The sequence below is a fragment of the Lissotriton vulgaris genome, chromosome 5, assembly GCF_964263255.1.
Source record: "Lissotriton vulgaris chromosome 5, aLisVul1.2, whole genome shotgun sequence".
NCBI lineage: Eukaryota > Metazoa > Chordata > Amphibia > Caudata > Salamandridae > Lissotriton > Lissotriton vulgaris.
The window spans coordinates 288,168,036-288,195,366 of NC_141693.1; the positions used below are offsets into that span (position 1 = coordinate 288,168,036).

General features: G+C 42.6%; 1 protein-coding gene across 2 annotated transcripts in view; it reads right to left on the bottom strand.

Moving 5' to 3' along the window:
• The window catches only part of ANKRD65 (ankyrin repeat domain 65), an 81,418-nt gene that overhangs the window by 22,270 nt on the left and 31,817 nt on the right, over positions 1-27,331 (bottom strand). For both annotated transcript variants that reach the window (XM_086921455.1, XM_086921456.1), the window contains exon 2: positions 3,047-3,261. In XM_086921455.1, the coding sequence (XP_086777581.1) occupies positions 3,047-3,261 (215 nt within the window). The remainder of the gene's footprint in view (positions 1-3,046; positions 3,262-27,331) is intronic.

The following is a 27,331-nucleotide window of genomic DNA, read 5'->3' on the forward strand; positions in this document are numbered from 1 at the left end:
TTTTGGACGTGATAACTCAATTCTCAATATCCAATTCAAAACATCTCTTCCTGGAGTCCTCAACCCTCACTTGAATGACACCAATGAGCCCACTACCACCCTCTTCTCCAACCTTCTCAAGATCAATGACCTAAAACAACTATGTCAGTCCCCGACCCACACCAAAGGAGCCATCTTGGACGCTGTCATTACCAGCGATGACTTGGCCCTCCTGACCAACATCATCCCCACTGACTGGTCCGACCACCACCTCATACTGTTCACCATTGCTATCCGGCCTCCTCCACTCCTCTCTAAACAAACTAAACCTATGAAATGGACCAGAAATCTAAATCGTATCCCTCCTGATAAACTGGAGTTCAAACTCCAAGCTCAACTGCTCCTCACTCCTCTCTCACACAACGCAAATGTGCTCACTGATCACTTTAATAAAACTGTCAAGGAATGTCCTAGACCAATTGGCCCCTCCTAAACTTAAAACTTTAAGAAATATCCCTTCCAAATCATGGTTTAACCTTGAACTTAATATCGAAAGACGCTCATTAAGACTAATGGAAAGAACCTGGAGACAGCATCCCTCCCACTCAAACCTGAAACTCCTCAGAATAGCTAGATCTACATACAAAAAACAAATTTTTAATGAAAAAGCATCCTTCTTCCGTACACAACTCGATCGGGCCAAAACAGACCTAGAGAACTGTTCAACATTATCCAACGCCAAACTTCCTCAGCTCCGCCTAACCTGACGGCCCCAACCGCTAGATGTGAAGAAATTGCCCACTTCTTCTCTGAAAAAAAACGCCAAAATAGAGCAATCCTTCCTCTCAACTCCGATCCCAACCTACCCCTTACTCTCTCCTGACATCACCTCCAATTCACACTCCACACTCCTGACACCCCTTGGTCTCCCCTCAGACTCACCCTCTTCCCCACCTCACCCTAACCCCTCCTCACACATCCCTTTTCCTATTCCCTCCCTAAACTACCCACTACACCTTCCCCCCCTACTCCTCTCGTTCCAACCTCCTAAATTCACGACCAAAAACGATTGGCATAATTTCTTCCCTGTCACTGAGCACGAAGTCCACAGCATCATTTCTAAACTAAAACCGTCCTCCCATACCAAAGACCCCCTCCCTTCTAACCTTGTCCAAGACCTAAAACACATCATTGTTCCATGCTGGACCACAATCATCAATACCTCCCTTGCTACTGGAATTATCCATGGCTCCCTTCAAGTGGGTCAAATGATCTCCACAATATCAAAAATGTGAATGCTGATCCTAATGACTTAAACAATCTCCGCCCCATCACTAGCCTCTCCTTTGTTTCTAAGGCCCTCGAAAAATATGTCTTGCTCCAATTAGACAAACACATGGAAAAATTCCATCTTCTGGACCCCTTACAATCAGGCTTCAGAAAAGGCTGCAGCACTGAAACTGCCATACTCAACATTGTTGATGACATCCACCACTCCCTTGATAATGGTGAGACCAGTCTTCTTATCCCGCTTGATCTCTATGCAGCTTTTGACACTGTTAACCACTGTGCCCTACTTAAGGTGCTCAAAGATCATTTCGGCCTCAATGGTACTACCCGCAAATGGTTAGTATCCTATCTTCAACAACGAACTCAGCAAATAAAAATTCGAGGCTGTCTATCTAACCCCACTCCGGTCAACCTAGGAGTCCCCCAGGGATCTATACTCTCACCCTCTCTCTTTAACATCTTTATGGAACCCTCACCCTGATTCTAAAACAAGCTGGTATTAATTACCACGTTTATGCCGATGACCCCCAACTCTATTATAAGTTTAAAACCCACGCTGACATCATACACCTTAATAACACCCTCACTAAAATCCAATCCTGGTTCCATTTTAATCATCTCAAACTGAACCCCCAAAAAACTGAAATATCCTCTTCTCCCCCAAAAACAACCCTCTCCCCAATCAAATCTGGATCTATGACCTCAATGCTCTCAACTGCTCACTCTCCTTGTCCAACTCAGTAAAACCTCTTGGTATCTCCATCGATAACAGTCTTAATCTCCATGTCCACATCTAAAATTCAGCTCAAGGAACCCTCTTCACTCTCCGTCATTTCAAGAAAACCAAATCCTTTCTCCCAACTGAAGATTTTAAATGAATAGTTCAATCCCTGGTCCTCTCAGGAATTGATTACGGAAATTCCATCCTCACCGGAATCCCCAAGGTCCACCTAGCTCCACTTAAATCTGTACTTAACCTTGCAGCCAGGCTCATCACAGACTGCAAATGGTTCAACCACATTTCCCCAGTCATCAAAACTTATAAATGGCTTCCCATCGAAGGCAGATCAGCCTACAAAAGCGCATACATCACACACAAAGTCCTCCATCATAATACACCACCGTACTTCGCCAATAAACTCTGCAAAGCGGGCAGCACACAACCTCTAAGAAGCACTTAGGCTCTTCTCCTTGTCCCACCCCTGCTAAAAAAGAAATCCACTCAATCCTGCTCCTTCTCCTGAAATGCCCCTTACATCTGGAATGCCCTCCCCAAAGACGAATGATGCGACCCCTCCTACACCAGCTTTAAAAAAGACCTCAAAATTAATCTCCTCAATAAATGTTGGGGGTCTCTACCTGAACCTCAAACTCGATCTTCCAAATCCTATAGGTATTTAACTCTTTTCCATGACTATCTGTTTTCATGATATGTATAACCTTTCTGTTTTACAAGCTGTTACTCCATGAAGTTGTAATTTTGTTTTAAATGTATCTCAGTCATGTTAACCAATCCGATGTTTTTGTTATTTCTTGATGTTGCTATTTGTTTCTTACCGTCACTAGCTTTATCATGTAAAGCGCTCTGCTACCTCCGGGTCCAGCCAGCGCTATATAAAACCTCTAAAATAAATACATAAAATAAATAAATAAATGGTGGACTCGCAGGCCACCCAACAACATCAGATGACCACTATTTTGTTTTTAGATGACATTTCAATTGTACATCTTCATTTCTGCAGATGTTCCATGAAGTTTATAAAAGCACCTGTTTTACCTGTTGTCTACGACCACACCCTGTTGCAGAAGCTGTTTCAGCACATGGACTTGTCCAGCCAAGGCGGCCTTGTGAATATGGCCCCAGGATCCCGGAGAGTCGATGGACAACTTAGAGGTGCTTGCTTTGGGTTCTTCTTTGAGGAGCTTTGGTGACTCATCTATAAGCTCCATCCACCTTCTCATGAGCTCAGCTTCGCGTCCCACACCTGTCACCTGTTGAATAAGGGCAGGAAGAACCCAGTCAAAGCAGACACACTCAAGCATTATACTACCATCAGTCTCAGTCCATCCAAGTGCGCCAGCCTTCAGGAATGACCAAGTACTGAAAATAAATATATTGTTGAAATAGTGCATGAAACTAAGAGTACCATTACAAAGTCCGCCCGCCACCTCATTCCCAACTGATTCCCAACTGGGAATGCCCTGGTTATCCCACCTCATTCCCAACTGAGAATGCACGTTGTGCATTGGCATGCACAAGGTGACAGGCACCGTGCGGTGCCTGCCACCTTGCCCTTGCCAATGTAGGGGGGTACCACAGGTACCCCCCAAGTGCACCCCCACCCCCAACACTCAGGAGGCACAAGCAGAAACCGCATGCTTTCCATGGCGGCAACGCCGCCATGGAAAGGCAAGTCTCCGCTGGCATCATAATATTGCTGGCGGTGTCTTGCAGACACCGTCACCATATTGTGGCAGTTTTCCCAGCGAAATGCGGCAGATGGTCTTCCCGTCCGCCGCGGACTAGAGGCAGGAGGCACGAGGCTGCAGGCCCACTTCCTTCAGTGGTCATGCAAATCTGATGTGCCCGTTTGTTTGCTCATCTATTCTCCATCAGTGACAGAAATCATTTTTGTTTAGCTGGACCTGTGCTGCTCATTCAGGGTGGCTGCCAAAGACCACAGCATTCCTTACCAGAGATGACGGAACCAAGAACCGTCTCTAAGTGGCAGTTTATTTAACAAACTGCTGCTGCCTGTACCAACCAGTTCGGACTAGACTGTTCCCACAAGGAACAGGGTCAAGACTGATTTGCATATGTCTGGTCCAAACTGGGTGGTGTGGTGAGCAAAAGAATGATGGTTTTAACCCAGATTCTTGTGACTGGGGGTGAATGTTTGCATTGTCCAGCATTCCGTCCATTAATTGTTTCTTTTGCATATGTCGCCCTAAGTGGCAAGAATATGCCCAGACATGGGCCCGTGCTCACTACACCTCTGGATTCAAGCTAGCCTGGCTGATGAAGGGTGATGCTCTGAAACCGGTCCCAGGATGTTTGTTTCCGGTCCAGGGAGGACCTGGGTTGGCAGTTCAGGCTGGACTGTTCCCACAAGGAACAGGGTCAAGACTGATTTGCATATGGCAGGGTCCAAACTGGGGTGGTGTGGTGAGCAAAAGAAGGATGGATTTAACCCAGATCCTTGTGACTGGGGGTGAATGTTTGCATTGTCCAACATTCGGCTCATCAATTGTTTCTTTTGCATATGTTGCCCTAAGTGGGAAGGGTATGCCCAGACGTGGGTCCAGTGCTCGCTACACTACTGGATTCAAGTAAACCTGGCTGATGAAGGGTGATGCCCTGAAACCGATCCCAGGATGCTTGTTTCAGGTCCAGGAAGGACCTGGCTTGGCAGTTCGGGCTAGACTGTTCCCATAAGGAACTGTGTCAAAACTGATTTGCATATTGCTGGGTCCACACTGGGGTGGTGAGCAAAAGAATGATGGCTTTAACCCAGATCCTTGTGACTGGGGGTGAATGTTTGCATTGTCCAGCATTCCGTCCATCAGTTGTTTCTTTTGCATATGTCGCTCTAAGTGGGAAGGGTATGCCCAGACGAGGGTCCCATGCTCACTATACCACTGGATTCAAGGTAGCCTGGCTGATGAAGGGTGATGCCCTGAAACCAGTCCCAGGATGCTTGTTTCTGGTCCACGGAGGACCTGGCTTGGTAGTTCGGGCTGGACTGTTCCCACAAGGAACAGGGTCAATACTGATTTGCATATGACTGGGTCCAAACTGGGGTGGTGTGGTGAGTAAAAGAATGATGGATTTAACCCAGATCCTTGTGACTGGGGGTGAATCTTTGCATTGTCCTACATTCCGTCCATCAACTGTTTCTTTTCCAACTATGATGTCACAAAGCACTTGTAATAACTGATTTTAAGGAACTGGGCATGTCATTTTCTTATTAGAAGCACCTTTTGTAGTCAGAAGGGGTTAGTGACCATTCAAATACATCTGTAACAACGCCGAACTACTGCAACATATTTGCCAATACAATCAGGTAAGTTACAATGTATTAAACTGTATTTATTGGTGTTATGGTTATAATTGTATTGGGGCTGGAAGGGTGTTTTAAGGTACTATGATGGATGCTGTTTAGGGTAGGAAGTGGCTTTTCTTGATCAGGGGTGGGTAGTGTATTGGGGTAGTAAGGAGTTTCCATGATTCAGGGATTGGTAGTGTTAAAGGGTTGTAAGGAATTTTTAGGTTTCAGGGATTGGTCGTGCGTGCTGTAGTAATGAGCTTTTCAGGATTAAGGGATGCAGAGCGTTAACAGGTAGTAAGGGGTCTTTAGCATTCATGGATGGGTAGCGTTATGGGGTACTAAGGAGTTTTTAGGGTTGAAGGAAGGGTAGTTTTAAGGACATTCATGTTTTTTAGGGTTCAGGAAGGGTAGTCTTATGGGGTTGTGGAGATTATTGTTCAGGGATGTGTAGTTTCAAGAGTTAGTAAGGAGCTTTTAGGTTACAGAGAAGGGTAGTGCTAAGAGTAGTAAGGGTTTTTAGAACTCATGGATCGTTAGGGTATTGCTTTTTTGGGTTCAGGGATGGGTAGTGCAAAGGGGTATTACTTTTTATGGTTTGTGGATGGGCTGTGTTAATGAGTTGTTTTAAGGGCTCAGGGATGGGCGGTGCACCGGGGAAGTATGGGGTTTTTATGGCGCTGGAATGGATGATGCATGGGGTAGTAAGATGTTTTTAGGGCTGCTGGATGGATGTTTTTTTGGGCTAATATGGATTTCTTAGGACTCAGGGATGGATGGTGCAAACCGGTAGTTAGGAGTTTTCTGGAGCCCAGATGTATAGGGGCAGCAGCGTTTTTTTAGGGTTCAGTAACGGGTAGCACTGATGGCTAGTAAATGTTTTATTTTTCATTTAGGAAAGGATAGTGTTGAGGGGTGGCATAGGTATTTTAGGGGTTAAGGATGCGTAGTGGTCAGAGATAGTATGGATAAATTGTTTTAAAATATATGTTAATGTGTTATAATGCAATATAATGCAGTCTATGGCTGAGGTTTCCTTCTTAATGGTAAACGTCATTGTGGTGAAAATAAATGTGCTATAAATAGTTGTTATTGTGCTTGCGTGCAAAGGGTAATGCATGGTGTTAGTTTTCGATGTAGTAACCTATATTCATCAAAAGGTGCTGTTGCAAGGATTCTGCTCAGGAACAGAACTATGCTTGGGACCACAGAACATCACTAGATAGGGACTGAGCCACTGTATCACCTCAGTACCATGAGCCCAAGTCCAACTAGCTATAGTGTCTCACTTGCCCTCCTACTCATATCCAGAGAGAGAAGTGAATTAACAACCCAGAACACAACACTCCTGACCCTCTCAGTGATCGCGAAAGAGATGAAAGAGTCACGAAGGAAGTTTGAAATGTTTATTTACACTATTGTGCTTTAGAATGCAGTATACGTGCCACAACCAGAATACAACTACCTAGTAAAAATACCATCAGCATAGTCAGTAAACTGTTTATTATGAAAAGACCTGTCATATTATAAAACAGATTAGCCTAACCCAGCTCCCCTTCCACAGAATCAAAATGATTATATATGAAAGATCTCTGTGATTAGTAGCGGACCGTTTTACCTTAGCATACACAGATGGACGTTCTACATCTCAGATACAGCCGTGATCTCCTTTCAGAAAAGGTCGCTCTCCCTGTTACATAATTGTGCATACCTATATGGCTAGGCGTTCACGCTCATAAACAACAGCTGCATCCTTGTGTTGTGTCTAGGTGCTAGGTCCTGACCAGAACAAAATAACAATGGACATTGTTGTTTGACCTTGTAGGATGTGTTCAAACTAAATCCCAGGGAAGAACAGAACGAGAAAACAACTGCCGGTTCTGTGTGAAAATACAATGCGGCGCAAAGGCAAATGTGTTTATATAGTAATTATATAGTAACGCGTGTAAAGCAAATGCTGCCTGTGTCGTGCATAGTTAGGCTAAGATAGGGAAAACTGCAATGAGCCATAGACAGAACACATGGCAGTGCGTGCAATAAGAAAATACAAGCATTGACAGGGCCACATGGTTTCGCTTAGAATTGAAAGTGCCTCTTTATTTGTTTAGGCAATTATTATGTCATCGTAAATGCACTCAGACACTCATCCTTGCACTCAGACACTAATTTATCCTCCTGCTGACTCATTCTTGCAATCACCCACTTACCCATGCACATTAAACAAATGCAAAAGCTCAGCAATCAGTAGGTCAGAAATAACTTTATTCGCTGACACAACATCAGCATAAAAAGTATTCTACAGATATATACATACAGAGATAGAAATAGCAATTATTAAAAAACTTTAAAATGACAAGAATTCGAACATAATTAATAAACATCAGCTAAAAGGAAAACATTTGCTTGTAAGTATACAAAAATATTGCATAACCCAATGCCTTAAGTTGCATATTGAATATCAAGATGACAGTTTGATCTTCTTTTGCTCAAAGCAGATAAGAGAAAGGAGGCCAAAGAGAAACAGGTAAATGGTTCAGACAATAACTGTAGATAATATAAGGCCACACAACATTGTTTAAAATTAATTTTACAAATAAGGGGAACAATTAATTTTTTTCTTTCTTCGCTATAAAATTTACAAAGGAATAAAAAACGGAGTTCATTCTGGGGTGAACGTTTGTCACAAGGGCAAAAAGAGAGTGCAGTATTGCATACATTTTGGGTGGATGGCCTAACATGAGGGGGATAAAATTTAGACGAAATCTCATTAAAAAGTATCTATGTTGAGGGTTCGTGACAAACGGTAGATAAGTGGAGTTTATATTGGTTAGACATATGCTTAGGGCAGCACAGTATAATATAACCGTAGAAAGTTTAGAGTTAATATTGTGTCTCTTCGCCTGTTGGTGGACCAGTGGATGAGTTTTCAGTTCCTACTTGGATATTGACCGGCGCATCTTTGGATCCTCATAGAAATAATGCAGACTAACCACCCAAAGATTGGATTCAACATAACTTAGCCATCTTATTTTACTTGCCCCATCCAATTTGAGGAGGTCGTTTATAATATCTCTAGTCAGTGAGAGGGTTTCCTTGCGCAAAACTGAGTGGCACATCATAATTGGTACAATACAACTCTTGTCAATGATGTAAGGAACTCTCAACTCCAAGTGGCAGTTATAATTAGAACACAATTTGGGTAGGGAGACCAGATGTTTCGGAAAGGCATCTTCTATGTGCTGCAGTTTAGAGACATCAGAGATGCCTCAAATAGCTGCACCATAAGAGGCGAAAGGTAAAGTGTTTGCCTCATAGACCTGTTTTATCACTTCAATTGCTTTGGTCCCAAGTTTTTCACAAATCTAAAAAGGGCCCCAATATTTTTTTCCAACAGTGTTCCCCTGTTAGAGACCATATTTCTCCAATTAGTATCCCTGTGTATGTCTAATGTCACCCCTCAACAATCATATGCAAGACAAATTAGAAGAATAAATGTAGAAAAAAGGAAAAATGCTTCCTAAAACAAAACATAGCGGTAAGCAGCTGTCTTTCAATGATATTGTATGTAGTATATTGTTGCTTTAAAGTACCAACATATCCCGACGTTTAGAAGCAACATGTTTGTCATATTGGAAAGGTAGTAAATACCACAAGATGATGGATGGAGTGATGAAACTTTTAAACCACTCACTTTTCAGCTTAGTCAAGAAATCTGGCTTTAATCCATCATTCTTTTGTTCACTATACCACCCCAGTTTGGACCCAGCCATATACAAATCAGTCTTGACCCTGCTCCTCATGAGAACAGTCCAACCCAAACTGCCAGGCTACGTCCTTCCTAGACTGGAAAAATGCATACTGGGACCGGTTTCGGGATATCACCCCTCATCAGCCAGTCTAGCTTCAATCCAATGGCACAGCGAGCAAGGGACCCATGTACTGGCATACCCTTAGCCACTTAGAGCAAACATATCAAAAACTACAAGCTGTTGGACGGAGTGCTGAAACTTTACAATGACTCATCCCCAGTCAAGAAATCTGGATTTAATTCATTGGTCTTTTGCTCATTATGCCACCCAGTCAGGACTCAGCAATATGCAAATCAGCCTTGATCCTGCTCCTCGTGGGAACAGTCCTCCCCGAACTGCTAGGCCATGTCCTCCCTGGACATGAAACAAGCATCCCGGCACCGGTTCCGGGGATCACCACTCATCAGCCAAGCTTGAATTCAGTGGCACAGCGAGAAAGCGATCCACATCTGGGAATACTCTTGGCCACCTAGAGCGAATATAGCTCACCATCGTCTTGTTGTGTTTGCTATTTTAGAAAGATAACAAATTTTACACTATGGACAATACCATTCCATGATGGCTGCCTGGTTTAGAAGCAATAGCCGCATGCGGTCAGGCGATTTGCAGTTAAAGCGAGTAGCAAAGGAGGGGCATGGTAGCAATGAGCTCTAAAAAATAATAATACAATAAAGAAGAAAAGAAAAAGGAATGAAATTAAAGGGGACCTAAAAAAGGAGAAAATGGAAACTAGTAATGCTCACCAGCTGTGTCACTGCAGTATACCTTTCTTCAGGCAGATGAGCACATGCTATTGGGAATAATGTAGTCTCTCTTGTGGCAATAGAGCCACAGACTGAGGTGGGCTGCATGCGTTATAAAGTTGTGGATTAAAGTAGAGGGAGAATGACGATCAAACAAACTAATGGCAGATGAGGGATGACCCAAAGCCTCTCTATATATGTAAATGAATGTAAGCATTTTTAAGTGATTTGTTTTTATTACAAAATCCTACCATATCACTTTCCTTTTAAGCCCTCCATGATATTGCCATTTAGCCAATAATTCCTATTCCTTAAAAAATTGCCTTGTCAACATAACCAGCTCTAGCATGCTATGTTGCACATAATCTTTCCGGCAAGGCAGCCATCAAGCATTCAGTCCTAAAATTATAAATATTTACATACAGTTGGCAAAAAATATACATCTGCTCATACAGGTTCCATACATGGATTATAACAATCCAAAACGTTTATCAAAGGATTTGTCATAGGGTGTATCAACACCAGCATCCTTGCCTAGTACAATATTTGGACGAGAATGTTCCATGTATTGTGTACAGGCATGTACCCCTGCCCTGAGTGCCAAACTGTGTGTATGTCTGGTCTCCTGATTTCTATTTAGGTACTGTGCCACACTTATCCACGTGCATGTGCAGAGAACAAGGGCTGTCCTTGCCTATGTGTGGTGCTGGACCTATCCTGTTGTCTGGAGAGGCACACCAAGCATGCCCTCATTGATGGCAGTCGACTCCTCTCCCTGTCATGGTTGCAGCATATAGAGTGGTGGCGGTAGCAGTACTCAGTGGTTTAGAGAAATCAGTCATGTAAGGAGACATTTCTAGGTCTGGTATTAGCCAAGACCTTTTGATTTTACTGAAATTGTTTGTTTAATATATTTGCTTATAAGGGCTATAGCCATCCATCTTTACCCATTGGTCTGTTAGTGTGTCATTTGCATTTTTCTTTCACCCACTACAGCATACAGCATGAGGTTAGTGGGTCAGTCCACTTCAGCCATTGGCTAACTTTACTGTGGGTGATAGCATTCTGCCCTTTGACAAGGGGCACATCCACACTCAAGGAGCCTGATTCACAAATGGCCTCTGCACTTGTGGCAGAGTCCCCGCAGTCATGGGGCAGTCTACGCAGTCGGGCGGAATCTCCACAATGAGAATTTTTATTGTGGAGATTCTGACCCGATAGTAGAGATTCCCACATGACTGCGCAGCCTCTCCGATGAGTGAGGAGGCCCTTTGTGAATCAGGCCCAAGGTACTCTTCTTAAGTGCCAGGAACTGCTACTGCGTGTGCTTTTTTGTGCCAATTTTATTTTTTGATTTTAGTCCCTTTTTTATAGATTGACATGGCCCTGCAGCTTCCCCAACAATAGCTTTTTGGAAAAATCATGACAAAACAAAGCAAGCATTGACCCAGGCAAAAGGCTGTAGGCCATGTCAAGACGGATTGGCTTTGCCAGTGCTTGTGACCTGTGTCCCTGGGGTTGAGGCCTACTGGTCCAACTGCGTAAAATTGTATGTGTGTACCCAGACTCTTGCAGTGACATACTGTATATGTATCAAATATATGTGTGTGTGTGTATAGTGAGTGTAATACATGCATGAGGTTTTAGTTAACAAGAGTAATGGAGGCCAGTGGATACATCTGGGATACCCACTGGCCTGGCTTAGCACAAGATGTAAGGAGAGGAATGTGCTTTCTGACAATGGAAGTGAATTGCCTGTACTCCCATAGGTGGAGGAAGGAGTCCCAGACAGTGAAGTGAGGAGTTTGTAGATAGGACTATCTTTAGAAATTCTATGAGGTCTTTTATATCAAGGAACCACTGATTGGTCTTTCTGAGCACTGCAATTACATGGATGGTATGGAAGGGATGGGACTGCAGACTGTTGTGAAAGCTGAGGAATGTTCCAGGTTTAGCCTGCTCGTTTGCCTATTTCTGATTACCCCTTCATTTGGAATGATGACAGCCAGGTGCTGAAAACTCACACTTCGTTGTGAATCTGTTGTAGGTATTCTAGTACGGAGACAGCAGCCCTTTCGCTATATGTGGTGAGGAGCATCACGCTACACAAATGCTGTTCCTGGAGACCAGCTAGAACAAGACACTTGAAAGGAGAATCACCACAACGGGTCCTAAAGTTTGGGACAGTGGATCCACATCCCCTGTCTAGATGTTTTGCATAAAAGTGGAACCCAAACCTTCCCATTTTCCTCCACTTCCAAGTCCTTTATGACATAAGGATGGGAGTGCTTTGCAGAATACTCAAAGGGCTGCTGAGCACCTGGGGCTGATGTCTCGCTGACAACCAGTCTGCCAGTGGTGAGGAGACATTACCTGAGGTCTGCACTGCCTACTGCAGAAGACTTGGATCTACCTGAAGGACATAGAAGCATGTCTGCTGAGAGGAGGAAGGAGTCTGCCTGACCCTGTAGGAGGAGAGACTGTGCAAAAGGAGCATAACCCAGACCATCCCCAGTAACTTTGAAATGTCCAGAGGGAACAACTGCTCGAGTGCCGGCTATGAAGGACCTCTCTGTGCATGGAGCTGGCCACACTTTCAATCTCAGTTCCTAGTGTGAACCCTTGCACTGTGCTCTTCATCAAGCACTTGGGGTTGCAACTTCATGATTGCCAAAAGCTTGGATGAGGGCTGCAACAATGTGATTGCCATCCCAGTCGAGGGCTGCAGCTGAAAGTCAGAGGAATGCAACTGCATGATTGTTGTCGGGCCAGACGATGGCTGCAACTAGGTGATTACCATTTGCCCAGATGAGGGCTGCAATTGCGTCATTCTGTTGGGCAAGACAAGGGCATCAACTAAATGACTGCTGTTTGGTTACTAGGATAGTGGTAGTTTTACTAGGTATTGGCGCCACTGAGGGATGTGCACCTGTCCACACTTTAGGTACTTAACTATAATATCTGCACGGTGCTACAAGGAGAAGAGAACCACTTCCCTCTTCTAGTAAGGCGAATGCCACAAAATGCTTAAGACCCCTTAGCACACGTTTAGTACATTATATTTCAATCATATACATGTGTTTCCACCATTTGGTACACGCTCAAAATCAAATTCTCAATCCTTTTGTTCAGGTTTAGTTTGTTGTTTTATTTCAGGAGACGTCACAGCCGACACGTGTTTCGTCGATTTGGGGAATGTAACCCCCGACTTTTTCAAGGCTATTCTCCACTGTTTCTGTAGTTATATTTTGAGGTGATAATTCCAACCCTCAGAAGGGTTCTTGTGGGGATGGTGTAGCGGAATCTTCTTCCAAGTATTGACCAAAATGTTGGTTCAATATCTGTGGGCTTATCGTAGTGTTCGTTATTGGGAGGTAATACGTCCCTTCTGCTCCGTATACGTTGCAGCGCTCAAAATATAACTACAGAAACAGTGGAGAATAGCCTTGAAAAAGTCGGGGGTTACATTCCCCAAATAAATAAAACAACAAACTAAACCTGAACAAAAGGATTGAGAATTTGATTTTGAGCGTGTACCAAATGGTGGAAACACATGTATATGATTGAAATATAAATGACTGCTGTTACTTGGAAGAGTGCTGCACCTGCATCAATGGCCTCGGCCTATTTGAGGGTTGCAACTTCTTGACTGCAGTAGCTCCATTCAAGGACTGCAACTGTTTGATTCCCATAAGTCCAGACACAGCTGAAACTAATGTTGGGCCACACTTTAAGACTGTAACAAAATGCCTATTTTTATATGGTTATCCTGAATTTTTTCAACTGATACTGCTGGCATTTTGACTTTGATAGTGCTTTGGTCCTGCTAACCAGTCCTCAGTGCCTGTACCCTGACCCTAAAGTGTGTGTCGAATTGGCTATACCCAATTGGAAATGGATAAATTACCTGTAAGTCCCTAGTAAATGGTCCCTGGTACCTAGGACATGTACTTTAGAGGGGTACCCCAGGGCTTGCAGCTCTGATTGTGCCACCCTGGAGATTCTCCAAGTCCCCCAGTCTGCCACTGAAAACTGGTAGAGCAGAGCAGTTGTGCACTGCTAGTCCATCTTTACCTTTGAGAGCAATGGCAAAGCCACCACTTCCCCATGACATGTGTGTAAGTCACTCCTCTGGCAGGCCTACCGAGCCCTAAAGGCAGCGTGCAACACATGACATAGCCTGGGCAGGTACTTTACATGTCCTGACAGTAAACACGCAAAACAACAGTTTTCACTGTGGAAAGACCTGGTCCCCCAATTGACGAATACAGGGTTACATGCTGACACTTTGGCTGGGCTAACTTCTGAATGGTGCAACCAAAGTGGGCACTCCAAGGTATCAAACAAGTTGTGACATTGAGCTCGCCTTGTATCACAAGTCGAAATTAATGTAACTTGTTGCAGTGTGCAGCTTTAGCCTTTAAAAATCCTGTCCCTTCCCAGGCAAACATGGAGCCTGCTCCATGAGACAGTTTTCTGACCTCCTGGAGAGATATGCTAATGGCTGTCAGGAAGAAGGAAAATTAGGGGTTGCAGGCCTGGAAGGTGTCACTTCTCTCCTGCAGGAAGCCACTTGGATGTCAGCCCCAAAAGGCAGGCTTCAAAGGGGAAGCAGCCTTTGACGGGCAAATGTGTAGCACCATGGGGCAGGGCTGCCCCATTGTTGAGGTAGAGAGGCTGGCACGGGAGCCAGAGAGGAGAAACTAGTTGCCATACCCATTGTTGTGTAGCTCTGAGGTAGCCACACCCCAAGGGTGGACTAGTGGGGTCTATAAACCTGAAGAGGGGTCTCATCATCTTGGGAGTGAGCAGAATCGTGCATCCTGGGATATCCAGATGACACACTGCCCATGAAGTGTATTATAAGAGGTGGACCTGCACACCTAATTTCTCCAGTTAATCGAAGTGATCTCGGATATTCAAGTTTAGCGTGCACACCAGTTATAAGGGGGCGTGCCCTGCTCCCTAGAGCATAACAACAATATAATAATGAGCCCAAGGAAAACTCTGAGCTACTGGTGGCACTGCTATGAGGCAAACAGCCTTTTATAAATGTAAACTCGTTTTTATCATTATTTGTGCTAGTATTCTATTTTTACTTTGTGTTTCATAGAATGTTCTTCAGAGCAACAGAAACGATAAGTGATTCAAACTATATGCATAGTGGTATTCATCAATCATGCATTCTCAACTTAACTGAAGGCAATTCAAAAAATCACAATTACACTTTTACATTTCTTCCTTCATTGAAACTAACAACCAAAGTTCATAACTTGATGTCAACAATCCCAATGACAACAATCCCAATGCATTTCGGGTTTACCCACCTGGTGGTCACCAGGTGGGAGGGAACCTGGTAGCCCATCTGCTACAAACAGCATCCTTCCCTATGGGCACCTTCCGAGCATAAAAAGGGCACACAGACCTCAGAACTTGAGTGACTTGGATGAAGGGCCGAAAAAGGACTGCCTTGCTGCACCAAAGGACCCACAAAGAAAGGCTGTACTGACGAGGACTTCGCCTGCTGTACGGGATGGCTAGCGAATTAAGGGACTGTGCCTGCCATGTCCTGCTCAGTGAGAAACTCTCTCCAGAGCCCAGTCAAGCCAAGAGAACTTCAAGAGTCAGCTGACTGGCCTCCTGTTTGCGGCACAGAGACCCAACAGCTGAAGAAGCCTGCTGGGGCAAGTTGGTAGCCCAAAGTCTTCAAAACATTACCATTGCTGCCATTCAGCACTGAGGACTAAGACCCGATGCACAGAGTTGCACCCGAGTTCGCTGATCCTGGCAGTGCTCTCAGAGAGTTGCTGAGACCCTTGGGAGGAAAAATATTGACACAGGAAGGATTGGGCTGTGATTGTGAAAACGGGCAACTGGTAGTCCAGTGGCAACTGGACTTGGGCCCGACTGGAGAGGGTTTTGTGAGATGTTTATGAAAAAATTACAGTATTGCAGGGTGGAAACAACTGGCAACATAAACAGATGAAATGTCCACTACATGTCAGGGGAAGAACAAGGGGCAGGTTTCATTATCAGAACCAAGGTCAGGAGAAACCTTAAATGAGAACAAGGAGCCAGAAAAACTAGGATTAATTGATGAAAAAGCTCCAATAATCAATCTATACAAATTGAACCCTAACAGAGGAAGAAAAATCAGTTTTAGGGAAAGGATTGTTTTTTGCGATCGCATCTCCCATTGATAAATTTAATATAGAGAGGGACATTAGGGATCTTTTCAGAAAACTAAGATTGAAAAAATTCTTAGCGGGAAAGGAAAAAAGAGTTAGAGACAACAAATCAGGCCTTAAACCTAAATCCACATGGATTCCATCAAGACATATTTTGGGAAAGGAGATTGAAGTTTTTGAAAGAGTAGTAGAGAAGGGATTAGATAAACTCCAGAAAAATAAATTTGTGGACAACAAAGATTTTTCTCTCATGATCAACGCAATGCTCTTTTTAACCTTGAACATTGTAGCAATATTACTATAAAACCTGTCGATAAAGGTGGGAGTATTGTGATTTTAGACACTAATGATTATAATCGTAGAATGCATATGTTGTTGGACAACACTGCCCATTATAGGAAATCAAATAGAGGTGAATGGAAAGAACTTGCTAAAAAGATAGCCAATACCTTGAGACTAGCAAAAGAAGATAGCTTAATTTATCAAGACAAACTTGATTTTCTTTTCAATGAAAATCCTATTGTACCAGTGATATATGACTTACCAAAAGTCAACAAAAACATGACAAACCCCTCCATGCGACCTATAGTGCCCAGCATTAAACCCTGACTGAACCATTCAGTTAATATGTTGACCATTTTTTACAAGTGTTAGTATTAAAACAAAACTCATATATAAAAGATACTACGGATATACAAACATATTTCTAACAATGTAGCACCTTTTATTTTATTTTTTTAAAGTAGAGAATTGGTCAAGGTACATTGACAATATATTCTTTTTTTGGAATGGAACGAGAGAGTACCTTGACCAATTTCTTGAATGGTTAAACCTTGGTGATGCGAATGTAAAGTTCACCTCAAATGTGAGCAACCAGACGTGTAACTTTGTTGATATACAAATAAAAATAGAACAAGGTCTTTTAGCAATAGATCTGTACACTAAATCAACAGCCAGAAATACAATGTTAAACTACGAGAGTAATCATCCACACAGTCAACGCGAAAATATTCCCATTGGCCAAATTCTTGAGTAAGGCGTAATTGTACAAACCCGAAGGATTTTTAAATGCATGCCAAAGCTATGACCAATACATTTTTGAATAGGGGCTACCCAAAAAAGCTTGTTAGGGGAGCATATAAACGTGCTAAATACTACAATAGGGATAGTCTTTTTGAACCTGAAACAGAGAAACAGGAAATAAACTGAAAATTGTGTGTGTAACTAACAATTCCTGGTTTAAGTAACAAAATTAAAATTTGATCTACAGTAATTTGCATTTACTTAATGATGATTTGAGCAATAGATTGGAAAAGCCAATGTTTGCATTTAGAAGAAATAGGACAATTAGAAATTGTTTAGTGCGTACCTATAGAGAAGTTCGGGACATGAGACAACTAAGCATAAAGGACCGTTTAAGTTCAAAAGGTAATTACCCCTGTGGCTTGTGTCAAAATTGCCATAATGTAATACCAGGAGATACAGTTAAGTATGATGCTGTAACCCACTACCTGAACAGAATGAGCAATTGCAGCACCAAAAATTTAATTTATTTGATCACATGTCCTTGCGGCAAGGGATATGTTGGTGAAACAACCAGGCAGATACATATTAGGCTCAATGAACACAAGTCAGCTATACGTAATCAACGTAAAAACACAACCTTGGTAGAACATTGGTCGGCTATGAATCACGCAGTGAAAGACCTTAGATGGGCTATTTTAGAACAAATTCAGTTAAACAACAGAGGAGGTGATGTAGTTTCAAAGGGAAAAAAAGAGAACAATACTACATGTCAAAATGTAACACCCATAAAAGACTTTCGAATAATAGGGATGAATGGGAGAGAATTATACGAGGAGGATGATTGATGAACAAAGAGTCCCTCAAGTAACAATACTCCCAAGGTTTACCCAACGATAACTACTATATTAACCTCTAAACTGGACTACATACTGGTAATGTAGTATAATGATAATGAGTTGTCACACTGGATTAGATACTGTGATTATAGTAAAATGATATTCAGATGCCACAGTACAAGGGTTAAAATATCAATATTTCTTAAAATTCGGAAATCTGTATGTTAATAGTTATGAGTTTATCTTTACTTCATCCCTAGATGCAATGTGCAACATTAAACAAACTGATTATATATCTTTCAATATCTAATTTTTAATACCTAATCTTTCTTTAAAATCAATATCATTGATTACCGGAAAAGTATAATAGGTAAAAAAGTCTTCTTCGTCAGTTTACTAGATTACCACGTTTTTCTGAGAGAATTGTTTGATAAGAGGGCCACTGCCCCTTGCCTATGAGATATTACTCGGTTCTCTCGTCAAAAGGGCGTAAATATTAGAGTCAATAAAAAATTTGCCTTAAAAACGGAGGGGTGTTTTGGTGGTCCGCTAAGACAATTTTCTACTTATTGTGGATTGCTGGAATGTGGAGTGGTGAGTAGGTTGGGACCCTGTGTCCACTAAGTCTAGAGGGTTGTAATGTCCACGGCAAGATGTCCACTGCCAAATTTATGTAACATGGATAATTTAATCTGACGATTTGCTCATTTACACGCTATCATGTAATCACTATGCGCCCTATATAATTTGGAGTCGTCTGGTTGTACAATTGGTGAGGCAACCTGATGCGTGATTTGACCATGGTATCTGTTAGATGGTAAGAGACTGTAGTTGAGCTTAGCTGTCTAGACGCAAGTTACTGAGAAGATAACATGGCAGGGGAGCGCGTTACTTAACAAACAGTGAGCTTGTCAGAATAGCAATGGTGTTCCGCGGTTAAAGCTGGAGTAACCACTCAGCAATGCTGAGTTTTGTGTTTACGTACTGTTTGTCATTTTAATAGCTCAGGACGTATAGTAATTAGACCAACTAGTGTTGCCCCTACAATAGGTAGTACACTCCAGTACAGCGCATGATTGAGAAGCTATATAGAATGCTTCAGATTTAAATTTCGGTTTTCCGGCTGTCCACAGATTAAAGGATAACTGCCGGAAGATGCATAAGAGATCTAATTGAAAAGGAGGCTGCTATAACTATACCGTGTTTGGATACGAAGAGCCTAATACGTGTTGATTTCACCATAGACTAAAGGTGAGCTCGAAAATATGGTTGTGGGTAGATAGCCACCAGATAACAGGGAACCGATATCTATAGAGTACTTGGTAACATAGCAATATATACATTTCTAGATCTAAATTCGGTTTTACGGTTGTTCACAGATCAAATATTAACAATAAAAAGATGCCCATGGCAATTATATATAGAATGCAGACTCCAGCACACTAACACATTGAGGGCCAGATGTATGTACACTCTAAATTGTGACTTGCAATTTGTGCTCGATTTTGAGTCGCAATTTAGAATGTACAACAGTGTCAGAGACACTGTTAGCGATTCCCAATGGGGTAGCAAAATGCGAGGCTCATGAATATTAATGAGCCACTCGCAATTTGCGACCCCATTGGGAAAGGCTGGCCCTCCCATAGATGGTGGCCTGCTGGGCTCAGCAGACCTCCATGTCTGGGACTGCTTTTCAATAAAGCAGGTTTTTTTATTAATGCAGCCCAGGTTCCTTAAAGGAAAACGGGATGCATTTAAAATAAAATTATGAAATGTTTTCATTTCATTTTTTAAGGGCAGGTAGTGGTCCCTGGGACCACTGCCTGCCCTTAAAATATATTTTTGGAGCCAGTCACAAAGGGTAAGGGGTTCCATGGGGACCCCTTCCCATTTTCAATTCCAGTACCACGCTCTTGACGAGAGCGGTAATTTGCGAGTGTTTTGCAACCCCATTGCAAAACATTCTTACATAGGGGAGAGACTCGCTATTAGGAAGGGATGCAGTTGGCAATCCGCTATCCAAAAGGCAACTCGCAATTCATAGTAAACGAGTCACAAATAAATGGCGACTTGATAATTAAGAATTGTACACGGCCCTGTAACATTTTGCATGCGCACACGGGTCGCAAACCCGTTTGCTCATGCAATTTAGGGTCGTACATCTGGCCCTGAATTACTACGTATAAATGTATGGATCCTTGTGAAGGATGAGATTTACCGATATATAGATAGTAAGGAGAACAGTATTTTTGCCCTTTAGCACAGAGGTTTTTTTTATAATAATCTTCCTTATGATTCTTTTGAACTTTATGTACCTTAGAAAAAAGCACTGCTTTAATTAGAAAGCTATAAATATAATGATTAAAAAAAGTGAATACATTCAAAAAAATGTGAATAAATTCCTTAAAATTGCCCTGATAAGTTAATCGGGATGCAGTACAAATTAATAATTATTCATCTGTAGAATTGAATTTGATTGTCAGTAAATGTTCTTTTAAACAAACATAGAAGATCTTTGGCAACAAAATTCTCTGATTGGACTTTGCCACAGCGAATAGAATATTAAAAGATTGTTTGTGTTTATCTTTAGTGATTAATTGTGAACGTACCTAAACTGTCTTGAAGAAGGTGACGAGACTGTACAAGTTTCACTGAAACGACACATCGACACATGCCTATTAATTTTTAACTGTTGTATATCAAAAGTTAATGGAAATGTATGATGTGTTGTAAATTGCTTTTTGATATCTGATGTAAATGTGAAGCTGATTGTAATTTGTATTTTTAAATGTTCATCTGTTTTTAAAATTAAACTGGCTGGGTTTTTAATAAAGATAACGGAAAAAATAATATAAAGAACAGAAGGTTTCTTTTAAGGAAATGGTAATATATATATAAACATTTGTCACTTTGGCATAAAGGATTGTGTTGTACTAGTATTAACAACAACAAAGTGTCCTAAGCACTTTTGCATTAATTTTTAATTTGGTATCAGAACAGGATTGGTAATCACTCCTTGTGAAAAGTGTCAGTTCTACCGATTGATTAGTTGATATTTGAGGTTTGGATGAGAAAATTGAATTCTTGTTGTTTCCAGTAATATATCCCGTCCCTTTTCTTGACATTGGGGGTGAATCCTTGTTGACTTTTACACTTTGTGAGATGTTGACCTGCAACCAGGAACCCCTCACTATCTTTGTGGATGAAGGAATCCCTACAGGAAGACCCCCATTGACATCATCACATTCACAGCATCCTTAAAGCATCTTCAGCATCCTTCATCCCTTACATCAGGACCACTCCATAGGAACCCATTGCAATGCAGATAAAGTGCTTAGAACGGTTGAAGGCCTGCGCCTCATGTGAAGGTAATTCTATTGAGGACTTTGCTGGTCCCCTGGCTTAGCTCCCTACCAGAGTTTGTCACCCCAAGTACTACTAACCAACCGCATTGACACTTACCTACATTTTCCTTGGAAACATTTTTAAGTGCCCAGTTTGTTGACTTGACAAGGCTTGTTTGCGGTTGAGCTAAATTGTTTTTATTTATTATTGGTTATAAAATCTATATCTCCGGAACCCTCCAGTGGATCTTTTTAGTTCTAGAGTCTAAATTATTATAAAAATGCAGTATATTTTTATAAATTGGTGGTGAATTTTGTGAGTGTTGTATCAAATTCTTCATCTATTGTTTTGGGGATGTTTAAATGCTTAACGCTTATTCCTCTGTGTAAGCTTAGCTACTCCGAGCCACAGCTAACCAGGGTTGAGCTCAGAGTTTTACAGACGAAACCTACTGGACCTAAAGGGGTTGGAAAGATTATTACAGGGTGAGGTCGCACAACTACACCATGTAATATATCCCATTTCCTCACAAAGACCTATTGACTTCATTTGCTCTTCACAGTAAATAATGCCTACTGTGTTAGTCATAAATGTTCATAATAAACAGATCAGCTCTATTGAATTGCACATAACATTTCCTTTTTCCTGGCTAATCAATAAGACCTATAGTCTTTTTAATTGGCTTGCCAATATGGTCAACTTTGGCCTACTATATTCAGCATAAACTTTCTTTCAGGGCAACCATCAGACATTCAGTCATGCAGTTGTCAAACAAAATACAACCCTTCTAAAAAAGGACCTGACAAAGATTGTCATTGTCCAAATTACCTACCCTCAGGCTTTGCCACACCCCTAAAACTCTTCCGTCAATGTTAGTCTGTGAGATTCCATGAAAAATGCCTCTTTCAGGCTACAGGCAACAAAGTGTAATAACAAACCACCCTTAATACCTTTGGCTTCAACATATGCTTTTCACAATAAATACACCAGGTCTAATCCCTTTGTCTTAACTTAAATAACAAAACGCCTTGATCATTGGATTGGCACCATAACCAACTTAGTTCTGCTGTACTGACCTTCAGCTCTCTAAAACGTAAAACATTTAAAAACACACGTTTTAATGAAAGCCCACAACTTCTGCCCAATCAAATGCTGTACTCGTGTAAATGAGCATTGTGTGGAGCCAAAGCCGCACTCTCAGCAGTGCTTCTGACTGCTCATTTTCTAATAATCACCTAAAGCATAGCAAGAGCTGTGCTGTCAAGCCAGACCTAAAAATACAATTCATTAAGCGTCAATTAAAAGCTCCCTGATATTGTATTGAGATTTTAACACATACGCAATTCACACCATACACTGAAGGTGTGCTAGTGGCCTGTCAAGGATATGTTAGTACCTAGTTGATGGTGAATTGGTGCTGTAATGAGCAACTGTGGGGAGCTATAAGGAATTTTTGGGAGCTGTGTGCCGTGATTGGATAAATATAGGAATAATGAGATATGGGGACCTTCTACTCACATAGAGACTTGGAACTGCGTCCCAAAATGAATGCCCTAAGAACACAATAAAACATAACGATATTTGGGTTTATATAGCACGCTCTACGTTATCAAAGGCTTGTCATGCCGTAGCACTGTCATAAATTACAGTTGTTGATATTACCATCTCAATGATGTTCAATTTAGACTTCAAGTTTCACAAATCTCACGTGGGACTCCAGAGAGCTCAAAGTTAGTGCAGATGCCCTTTAGCACGTACACGTCTTCATTACCCTTCAGTATTGGTGACAACTTGATCCCTGTTACACCAGGGAGATGGCCAACTTCAAGAGATAGAAGGATGAATCAAAACTATCTGTACTTCAACACTTATAAGACTGAAATCTTGTCCTTGAAGTCTCTGCCCCCTTCTTCTTTACCATGGCCAAACAATAGCTCCCGTCTTCTCAACCACACTGCCAGCAGAATTCCGCTCCACTTGATGGTCAATTAAAAATTATTTCATTTTTATGTCAACATTTTGGTTAAAAACAGGTCTTTGCCGTTTAAGTCAAGTGCATTGATGGCATGATCTTCTCCCTACCATGGGCATGAAATTCAGCACTACAACAAAACCCCACAACCCAATAAAGCCATGGTTAAACTCAACCAGACCCTAAGCCCACCAGTCCTAGACCACAGGAGGAACTAAGCCACCAATGCATTAGAATCTTTTACACACACCAATACCACACTCTCATGCAAATGGCCATTCAGATGGTAATGTTTGACTCCTGATTGGCACTAAACATAACCACAATTCCTCGAGACCTACAACACATCTTAAAGACTCGAAGTTGACAAGGTGACATGGTGCACCAGCAACATTCTGTTCAATCAACACAGCACCAAGCACAATAGGATGGAAATTTACTGATCTCAAATAGCAAAGTCAAAAGATCCACAGATCACTCCTCAGACCTCAAAACCGTTTCTGATGCAGACACCAAAGCACCAAGGGACATACAGATGCAACTGTTTCCCCAGTAGCACTGACACAATAATGCCTCCCTCCTATTCACAGGAAGAACACACCAGATGCTCACAAAAACACTAAAACCTGCAGCACTAACCTGCTCCCCTTCCGCGCTGAGTTCACAGTCACGCCAGTGAGAGATGTACACTAACATGGATACCAGTAACTATATCACCATCATCAGCAACTACAGCCACAATCCCTTCATAATGACACCATTTCACTGCAAATCCCATCCAGAATTACTCCACAGTCAAACCACCACAAACCCATCTACAATCAATAATCGGTTCATCGACACATCAGTCTCATTTTGTATCATATCAACAATCGCATCCATTGATAAATCTTCTCACTATCCTGCTATGATCACTCCACAATCACGTGGACTGCATGAACTATCACACCACAACCACACCACTTCCACAATCAAATCACATCAATCTTTTTGTCTCAAACAATCAGACCTCATCTCCTGGGTCTGTCCTCTACTAGCCCTCAGAACAACATCATCCCAAGAGCGCCGCCTTGCTTATAAGTTTACAATAAACGCGGCACAGACTTCGACGTCAGAGCACTGGTGAAAGTGACCACAGCTTTGCACCATCCCCAACCTGGACGAAAACCTTTCTGTTCGACACCCCTCTCCTGCTTACCCTTCCTCCTCTCACAATCTACTCTGGTTAATGATTGATCGTAGTCAAGGACGGTTGTTATCCTTCGGGCCGAAGTGGAAACCAAAATCAGACATGGATTTTTATTTTCACCGCGCCAAGTCTATCCTTATTTTAAGGTGAGCAGGGAAAATTCTCCATCAAGAAAATGTTGGGGAAGAAATTGGACTAGACTGCGCATTTTTTAGTAAGATATTCTCTTTATCGGCCAAAAACTAAGAGGAGTCCCACCCAGTTCTACTAGAAGAACTAGTGAAGTACTCATTTACTTGGAGGTGGCAAGGGTGCTTGTTTGGGTGCAGGTTGGCTCAGTAAACCGAGTCCCTTCACCCACCCCATATGCTATACGGTATTCTCTACTATCACCCAACACCCTGCCGCTGGAGCCAGAGCTAAGGCTATGCTCGTGAAGAGGCCAGTCCAGGGACTGTTGGTAGGGTTGCTTTCTTTGATCAGCTTTATTTAAAGCAAAATCCAGATTTTAAATCACCATCCTACGTCTAAGGTGGAAAGCAACACGCCCCTTTACGGAATGCTTTCAAACCAGCAATGCCTACATATATGACTGCATGCACACATACGTTTGCACGTATAATCCTGCTGCTCATTATCACTGTTTTGAATTTTCGAAGTATTGCACATACTAGGTGACTTGGCTGAGCAGGAAGGATGAAAGGCTGAGTTGGATACATTGAGAGCTAAAGTTGTAACCCTCAGAGGGACTCCGATTTGCACAGAAAGAACATTAAAACACTGTGTTATCTTGACAGCTGTATCTGCTAACCACATGTATAAACTGGTGGTATAGGTCAGTGGGTTAAGGCAACCACTGCATACATCTGTTACGTTTGCCCATCAGGTCTTAGCTTTCAATGCACACAGTATAGCTCAAGCAGTTAATGTGCTTGCTGCAGCGCACTTTGCAGAATCCACGGTTGACAGGTCTGGATGGTATTGCATAGAATTATCTGCCATCTGCAGACTACATCTTCCATTCCCAATGAGGAAGTTAGTGTAAAAGCAAGGTGCAGGTAATGTGCAAGTGATCCGTTTGAATCCTTTTGCACTTAATTGAGATTATTGGTTTTCGAAATTCGCCTTTACTTCTGCGTAATTACACGAAATTATGCAAAATTCAATTCTGTCATTTTGCACTATATTGTAGCACGAAATGCATCCACACAGCAGAATTTTATTCACTTAAGCATATCAGATGCCTAGAGCCTTACCTAGACTTTACTCAGGTCCCGAGGGATAGAATGTTGTACATTCATTTTAGGCTGGGCACACTCTCTGTCTGCGTGACAACTGCAAAAAGGCACTCCTCCAAACAGACATCTAAGGAGTGTCCATGCTGCAGGGCCCCACTGGAAAGTGTGGCACACGTTATGTTTGCATGTCCGGCATACCACGCACCGAGGTCAAAGTGGCTAAAACATATATGCCGACAACTGGGCACACAGGACCATTGGGCCGCCTTGCTCATTCTTAGGTCTGCCCCTAGACCCCTTTTTGCGTGCTTGGTTAATTAGACAAAAGACCTTGTCAAGAACGGCCCCATACTGATATAACTATAGCCAAGATGAAATTGCAACAGTGTTTGCTTACTGAGTTTACAGCTTTTGCACATGCACTTTATACTCGGCTCTCCCAGTTGCTATCCTTATAGGGGCTTTACATTGGGCCTATAGCTACCGAGGAGGGATTGTTATGCTGCTACTCATTCGTTATTTTTATTGCAATACATGTATGTTTTAATTAACTAATTGTATAATAGTGTTTATCCTGTAGTTTTCGGCAAACGTATCTCCTAGGGGATACAATAGTGTATTTTTCTGGCATGCTTGTGCACACCACTTTTGTCATGCTGTTGTATTCCATGTTTAATCTGTATGCTTTTTAGGTCGAGCAGACCTAACTCTCAATGCGTGAGCATTGAGAGTGTCTGCTTCAGACCTTTTGTGGCCCGTATTTAGGAATGAGGACAGCTACCAGACGCGCGCTTTGACGAGGTCAGATTTCACCTCGGGAGCGAGCGTCTGGTAGCTGCGCATGCGCGAAGCAAATCCCTTGCTCACACACACACACAGGCAGCCCCCACCCCTCTGTATGCACGCACACACACACACACACACAGGCGCGCGCATGCACACGCAGGCATACGACACACATACAGGCACACATACAGGCACACTATCCCCTACCTCGCATTCTCTCTCAATCACACACAGTCACGCATGCGCACACATGCACACACACGCGCACACACTCCCCCCCTCCCCCACCCCTACCCCTCCCAGGCATACACACAGGCACGCACTTCACTTCAGCCCTGGGCCCCACTCACCGACTGCGCTCTTCCGGCGGGCTCCTCACGGCGCGGCGCGTCTCGTCTCCTCTTCTCAATCGGGCTCGCGGACCTCGGGAGGCGGGACTTCCGGTCGGCCGCGATCGGATTCGCCGGCCGGCCAAGAGCTTCCGGGTCGCCGCGGGCAGCGCGGCGGCACTCCTTAATATGAACTTGTCTTGTTGAATTTCTGCTGTTAACCGAGGAAAATACTTGAAAGCTGTGCGAGGGGCTCACATTTTAGTTGAACAGCATCCCAAGTGAACTACATCACTGTACAAGTGGAAACCGCTTTTGTTTGCTCTGGTGCCTGTAGGGCGACAAAGTCTTTCAACGCTGCACTAGTAAAGCATGTCCACTGCTAATGCCGGAAGAAACACAAGTATTCCCCATCCTAGGTAAAGTATCTGAATTAGTAAAATGCCACCTGGATTAACTGAAAGCAACCATAGACGCATGTTTCGCTCTCAAAATAGCTCATCAGAGGAATATAGATTTGTCCAAACCTGAGCAAGGAATCCAGCAAAGTACACA